General features: G+C 33.3%; 2 protein-coding genes across 3 annotated transcripts in view; one reads left to right on the forward strand and one right to left on the reverse strand.

Annotated features, from left to right (window-relative positions):
* LOC113804596 (adenosine 5'-monophosphoramidase HINT3) overlaps positions 1 to 6548 on the forward strand; it is a 7894-nt gene extending 1346 nt beyond the window's left edge. Inside the window, exons 2-6 of one of the 2 annotated variants that reach the window (XM_027355490.2) lie at positions 1814 to 1917; positions 2460 to 2567; positions 3091 to 3208; positions 3337 to 3530; positions 3737 to 6548. In XM_027355490.2, the coding sequence (XP_027211291.2) occupies positions 1819 to 1917; positions 2460 to 2567; positions 3091 to 3208; positions 3337 to 3530; positions 3737 to 3775 (558 nt within the window). In that variant the 5' untranslated portion in view covers positions 1814 to 1818 and the 3' untranslated portion in view covers positions 3776 to 6548. The remainder of the gene's footprint in view (positions 1 to 1813; positions 1918 to 2459; positions 2568 to 3090; positions 3209 to 3336; positions 3531 to 3736) is intronic. The other variant, XM_027355495.2, reaches the window with a different exon arrangement.
* Positions 5930 to 7500, reverse strand: part of LOC113804612 (swi5-dependent recombination DNA repair protein 1 homolog) — a 2437-nt gene continuing 866 nt past the window's right edge. The window contains exon 2 of the mRNA XM_027355507.2: positions 5930 to 7123. Coding sequence (XP_027211308.2) covers positions 6721 to 7122 — 402 coding nt within the window. The 5' untranslated portion in view covers position 7123 and the 3' untranslated portion in view covers positions 5930 to 6720. The remainder of the gene's footprint in view (positions 7124 to 7500) is intronic.

A 7500-nucleotide genomic window follows, 5' to 3' on the forward strand; every position in this document is an offset into this window, starting at 1 on the left:
CCCGGCGACTTGGGGTTAATATTGTAATGATTACTAAGAACAGTCCTAGACCTTTCATGAATAACCCCTCTTGGTGTCAGAACTTAAATGAGTGCCTCTTCTTTTTATGGTAACTCGAGAGTATGACAGAAATACTTTCTCTTAGGCTCAGCTTTGTGCCATCTTAACCCACTATAGCCACGTTATATATTAAAAGGCATCTGTTTGTGAGTATAGAGCTGTTTTGTATTTGTGATATCTTTCCAGGTATGTAGAAATTATAACTACTGGTATTGCTCTTGATATACCAAATTAAAAGGGTTACATTAGTTTTCATTGAGTGTTTCATGGTACTTTTTTTGTTCAGATTAAAAAAGAGTTTATAATGCAGATACATTTCAATAGTTTTAATTGTAGTAGTAAGAGTTTTATTTAATAAGAATTATGACAAGAATTTGTGAATATTTTTTGTTATAAACTTAGTAAAAACTTTCAACATTTTATACTGATATGTTGCCTTTAAAACTTCTGTCTAGAATTATCGATTCAAGAAGGGGTTGAATTTATTTGTTTATTTCCTTAATATGAGGATTGGCGAATGTGTGTTGAGCAGTGAGGGAACGGCTTCTCCTTTCTTCACTTTCTTTAGAACTGAGGGAAGAAAGTGGCAAATGCTGACAAGTACATCACATGTTCTGTTCTTAGATGGCTCTGCAAGTGCTTATTCGCAAAGGAGTCAATTAGTAGATCATGCTTTTTTTACTAATGCCATCAATATTGACACTGTTAGTTTTGTTACAAACATTATAAGTACTGTATTGTTATTGACTTTACTAACAGCAATATTAGATACTAAAAAATATTATCGAAAATCAAAGGAAAGGATAAGTAGGTGAGACAGGTAGTTCTCTTAATTAGTTTATTGGTGACTTAGTACTTGTGGGGCCATCTATATGTAAAAACAATTAAATTAAACAGATAATGGACATGGCATGTACACACATGCCATCCCCAGCGGCAAGTGGTTAATTTTGAGACCTTATTCAAAGCTTGTTCTTGTTATTCACATGCCATCCCTGGCAGCAAGTGGTTGATGTTGAGACCTTGTCCAAAACTTGTTCTTGTTCCATTAAATGGATGAATATTCAGAAAATTTATGCATTCTGCTGTACTAGCAGTGAAAAGCAGATTTTGCATATTATTTTGTGTAACTTTAAGAATATGATATTGGTCCAGGATGAAATACGTTTTTATGGCTTTCATTCCGTTCAGAACACGTAACAGTGAAAATACTACAGGACATTTACAGATATGCTCTTACTTAGGGCTTATAAACAAAACCACGAAATGGAGAGTATTATTTTAAAGCTCCATTGTTGTTAACCCGATGCTGTTGGTGATGGCTAGTGAGTACATGCCATATCCACTGTGAGTAGTATATTAATTGTTTTTACACAGATGGGTCACATATGTACCAATGAGCCAATTACTAGAAGTACCTGTGTTACCTGTGTACTCTTTTTCTTGTTTTTCTGATATATTTTCTTTTATTTTCTATTGCTATTAGTAATGTTGCTAACATTATAACAATTATAATGTCTATAGAAATGATAACAGTATTGATATTGATAGCACTGATTTTTTTTAAATCCGAAAATCAGGTGAGGTGACGAGGTCTACTAATTGACTCCTTAATTGCAAAACACTCGTCGATCCATCTATGTGTAGAAACATTTTTTAAACAGTACTGCAGTGAACTACATATTCCCGACAGCATTGGGTTAAGTAAATTAGACAATGGAACAGGAATTAGAATTTCCTAACTTTTCCCCAGATCAAATGTTAGCTTCAATCTGTCTTCAATCAAGGTGGTCGGTTAGTTTGTCTGCCAGACTTTTGCACCTAACGGAAAAAGTATATTTTGGAGTTGGGAATAAGGTAGGAAGTTCTGACCTTTAGGTTATTAGGATTTTTGTTCTTTTTGAGTTTGTAGGTGGAACCATATATATGTATATATATAAAAATGTAAATACATATGTATATATATATATATATATATATATATATATATATATATATATATATATATATATATATATATATATATATATATATGTCAGGTTATTTTAGCAATCTTGATTGATCAAAAAAGAGAAGAAAATATTTACAAAATCACTTATAAGAAAAAAATAAAATTACAAAAGAAGAAAACAATTATAAAATATAGATATTATTATTTTTTTAGTGTGAATATAACAATAGCAACTTTGTACTTACAAATCATACTGAGAAATGCAGAAGCTGCTTTTTTTTTTTTTTTTTACATCTGGAAAAAAGAGACAAAAGTCTTTTACCAATTCTTTTTTAAACCAAAGAGAGAAAGAGAAAAAAAAAATCTAATAAATCAAAGTTTAATTATGTTGTTTGCCCGCCAAAAAATAATATTGGGCTTATCACATAAAAATTGTTCTACTTTTCAGTTCAGCGTGAGCAGTATGAGTGCACCAGCTCAGCAGCAGACCGACAGAGGGAAGTGTGTCTTCTGCAGAATCTGTGATGGAGTTGAGCCAAATAACATCTTGCATCAGGTCAGTGTACTAGGAGGGGAGATTTCTTTGTTCTAAGTGTTATCAGCCTACTTTTGATATCATCCTTCTTTTGTGCAATATGTTTCAGTTAGATTAAAACTGTGTAATAGAGCGTTTTCATCAGACCAGCTGTCAAACAAGTACTGTCTTGCTACAACCACTTTCTTGGACGAAATCCTTGGAAAGAATAGTATGTTAGTAATCACCAGGTAAAATATGATTTGAGCTGGATGAAAACTGTTTTTTGCAAATATTTAAGTGAAGCAAGGCACAGGTACAGGATCCTGAATAAATGGTATGGATAAGTCTTCTTTGTGCGAGAATGTTCAGCAGTTGTTAATAGTGATTTGTTACTTTTTAGGATGTATTATTAATTTTCATGTGTATTTATGGAATCTTTGCTTTTCTATATAACTCCATACCAGTATTTTAGAGAAGGTGTATCTCATGAATGTTCAGATACCAGTGGTTATTAACACCAAATTTGGTAAAAATGTAAAACTCCTTTTTTCTTTTTTATCAGGATGATGAATTTGTGGTGTTTCCAGACATCAGGCCAGCAGCTCCCCACCACTACCTGATTGTCCCAAGGCACCACTACATTGATGTCAAAAACCTCTCGGCAGACCACATCCCCATGGGTAAGGGCTCTACTGTCATAGAAGAAATATATGAGGTCTATCCTTATGTGGCACTGTCTTTTCTTTTCTTCATCATATTTTTTCTCGAAAGAACAATATAGATTAAAAGACTTCTTTTTATCACACAGTCGAGAAGATGGTTTCCCTTAGCAAGGAAGTGTTGATAGCTCAGGGCGGTTGTGAGTCCACTGCCAGACTTGGGTTCCATTGGCCGCCCTTCCACACGGTCAGCCACCTCCACCTCCATATCATTGCACCTGAGGCAGAGATGGGCTTCATTGCGCGGGGGATGTTCAAAAAGGATTCATTTTGGTTTGTTAGTGTAAGTATTTGGTGCACTAGTTTGGGTATTTATGGGCATTACATATATGTGAATACATGTACACTCACTGTACACTTGTTACCAGAATATTTATCATATATATATATTTATGTATAAATGTGATTTTATTTATCAGAGTCAGCATGTACATGACAATGACTAATCTTTTTCTTTCCCAAGAATCATGAACGTTAATTGTCTTTCAGCCCGAGACAGCCATTCAGAGACTCCGACAGAAGATGTAGCACATAGTTCAGTACTCGACAGTGGTGAATCCCAACATTGTGCTCGGCACAATTTAACCCTCCATAGAGTCTGTCACTGTCGTGCAAATTTTTTCAGGAGGAGGCTGTTTGAAAATTGATGAAGATAACAATTTGACAATAAAGACATGTTGTAGAAATGATTAGAAATAGATGTTATATATGTGGGAAATTGAAGGAGTGTTGATTAATCTGATATATTTTTAATTATTACTTAGAAATTATTTTATATAAGATTTTGCACATAACCCACATCAGTGCCATAACTATGAGCAAAATAATATTTTTCCTATTGCTTTGTTTCCTTTGGTACTATATATTGGTTTTTAAATTTAGTTTTGAGTCTTACTGTAAAAACAGAGCATTTGTCGTATATATTGTGAGATTTTTCTTGCACTTCTAGCATGAGATATAGAATTTATTGCATGGAATATTAAAAGAAAATTGTACTACAAGGTCCACTTCTGAGCCAAAGCATGTGACATAGAATGTTACCCTCATAAATGTTGTAAGTCTATCCTTTGTAGTTTTTATGCGCTGTTTAGCATCAGATTTTCAATTAAACATATTTTTCCTATTAGGGAGGTATTTCTAATGATGCAGCTATGATGAGATCAATAGAAATATGTAAGTTAATGACGGAAATTATAGTTTTTTTGAAAGGAATTTCAAGATTTAGTCTGGTGATTAAACGTAGATTTGATATATGTGGAAAAGTTAAAGAAGAAAATGAAACGGCTGTGAGTATCATGGTGCACATTTCGAGACAAAAAGTATGTAGTGTAAATGAAAGTTTATTTTGATATTCTGTTTTTTTGAGGGTAATAATTGCAAGGAAAAGTTGATACACATTTTGATTTAAACTTTGGTGCGGTTCTGTAATTGCTGGAATGCTAAGAATAATACCTATGCATTTATTAAGCTAAATATGTATTATGTAATTTATTAGGTGTTTAAAAATGACAATAATATGGATAATTTCCAATAATATGCTATACCACCAAAGAATCACACTTTTAAATAAAGAAAAATAGGAAGCAAAAAGTAATAAGAATAAGAAGCATGCTTTTGGTATTATTGTGACCTTTCTTACTGGAAAGAAAATTATGAGGTCATAAGTGCAGAGCTGAAAATATATGGTGCTATTTCATCATAGTGTTTTCCCGAATTATGTAAGGCCAGTGTATTGCCATTATAGATTGTAGTTTTGCATTAGAGTTATGTTTCTACCTTTCTTAGTTTAGTCAGATTAAGAAGTATGTTGAAATTATCAATAAGAAATGTTTGGGTGATATATTCTGTATATTATTTTGTATTGAAGATATTTGATCCTGTAATGATTTTGTTGATACTTGTGCCATTGTGAACCAAAAAGTGTTATAGTATATCATTTGAATTGTTTTGTATGTTATGTTATTGTTACCCATGTTATGTATTGTATGTTGTTGTTTTGTTTTTTTTCCTTTACTGGCCATATTTCAAACACACTAGTGTATTCTGCATGTAGTCCACCCACCCCTCAGTTGGGTAACCTGCCATGGTCTTCCTGCTTTCTGCAGCCATTGTCAGGACTGGGTGACTCTAAAGTGGGTGAAGAGGAACTTTAGGACATGTTCACACTGCCCTTCACTGAGAGATATATTCAGTCTCTTCCATGTACACCATACCCATCCATACTGATACACTCAATCTCTTCCATGTACACCATACCCATCCATACTGATACACTTAATCTCTTCCATGGAAACCATACCCATCCATAATGAAACACTCAATCTCTTCCATGGAAACCATACCCATCCATAATGATACACTCAATCTCTTCCATGTACACCATACCCATCCATACTGATACACTCATATTCACACTTCATCTGGACACTGCATACCTCCCCACTCATCCAAAACCTCATCCTCTCGATAATATAGATATACCCATAAACGTACCAAATAACAAGTATTACATTACTAAGGCGTGTGCATAATTGATGTCACGGGGAGGACAGAACACACAGACAAATAATAGATGTTAAGGTGTAAGCTGTACAAGTGTATAATGTGACTGTTCGTTGTGTCTTTAGTAGTAGTAGTATTCTAGACTATACATTTATAGTCAGGGAGCAATTTGATGCTGCATTTTTTTTTTTTTTTTTTTCTTTATTCGTTCATTCAGTATTTATGATGGATTTTTTTTTTTTTCAAACCAAAGAATTGTATTGATACCTACTCTCTAAATAGAACCTTAATCCTGTGAATATTTTAAGGACAATATTTTCTTCTATGTGTTCTGAGTTTTAAAAACTTGAATCATAGATTACCTCAAGCAAAAAAAAAAGTTTTTATTATCCTCCTATTATTTTTAAGAAGAATCTTTTTAGTAAATAACTATTTACTTTTTTCATTCTGATTGATTTAATTATGTGTCATGAATCCCATTTTTAAGTAATAACTGAATATCTTAAAACCATCATATTCAAGTAAAATATCTTTGATAATATTGGCTAACAGAAAAGGAAAGAAAAATGTCATGGTGATAAAAGGTGAAATGAAATCTATTATGATTGATTATGATTTTTCATTATTGCTAAGTAAATGTACATACAGTCATGCAAATAGACAAAGGCAATTTTCATAACTAAATAAATGTTTATGTGCTAGATAATATCTTATACATGATTAGACATTTCTTTAACAAAAATTAGATATTGCAACCGAGTTTGAAAATAAACGCTGCAGAAACTTATGATTACCAAAAGATGTTTTTCCTATGACTATTCCAATCTCATTTCCATTACTTCATGTTAAAATTGTTTTAAACTTACATTTTTCTCAAAATTATCCTATGCATATTCTCATTCTAATAAAAGATAAAAGGAAAAGGGAAAAAAAGAAACAAACAAAAAAAGGGAGGGAGGGAGAGAGGATTATCAGGTAACAAAACAATCCTCTACAGGATCTAACATCAAAAGCTTAGGATCAAGGCCTAACTTATTTACAAGTTGCGTAAGAGTCAGTTCCTCCTGCCCAATTTCATTACTCATCTGCTCTTTGACCTTGACAAGCAGGTCTTGCAATGCCTCCTGACACACCTGGAGCCACTTTGCTGTTACAGTATCAAGATCCTGCATCTCTGGCTTGTTGCGATACATGCGTACCAATCGGAGTTTGCGCAGAACCTCTTGCTTCTGGTTCACTCTGGACTTTGTTTCCTGAATTTCATCCTCAGTGTCTTTAGAAGTGATAGCATCTTTCTGAAGCAATTTTGGCTTTGGTTCCTCACTGGATGGAAAATCTTCTGTGTCCGAGGCCTTTCGTTTCTTAGGTGACATTCTGTGAATGAAAAGGCCCTAGTGTCACATATATCTCTCTACTGAAATTTCATCTTCTAACAGCATACTTTTAAATGTCTATGTTTCTTGGAAGAGGAAATATAAATCTTAAAAGGTGGACAATAAGTTCTTAAAAAGAAACCAAAGTAATGCCCTGAAAGAAGAAATAAAAGGACACTAATACCTATTGAAAATAATGTATAAAAAGTGAAATTAAGCCTGTAATTGCCTATCAAAGACACACCTACTCAGTGACTTCAGCTCCACATATATTTTGGCAGAAAAAAGCGATAGAATACACACACACACACACACACACACACACACACACACACACACACACACACACACACACACACACACACACACACACACACA

The sequence above is a fragment of the Penaeus vannamei genome, chromosome 28 (assembly GCF_042767895.1).
Source record: "Penaeus vannamei isolate JL-2024 chromosome 28, ASM4276789v1, whole genome shotgun sequence".
NCBI lineage: Eukaryota > Metazoa > Arthropoda > Malacostraca > Decapoda > Penaeidae > Penaeus > Penaeus vannamei.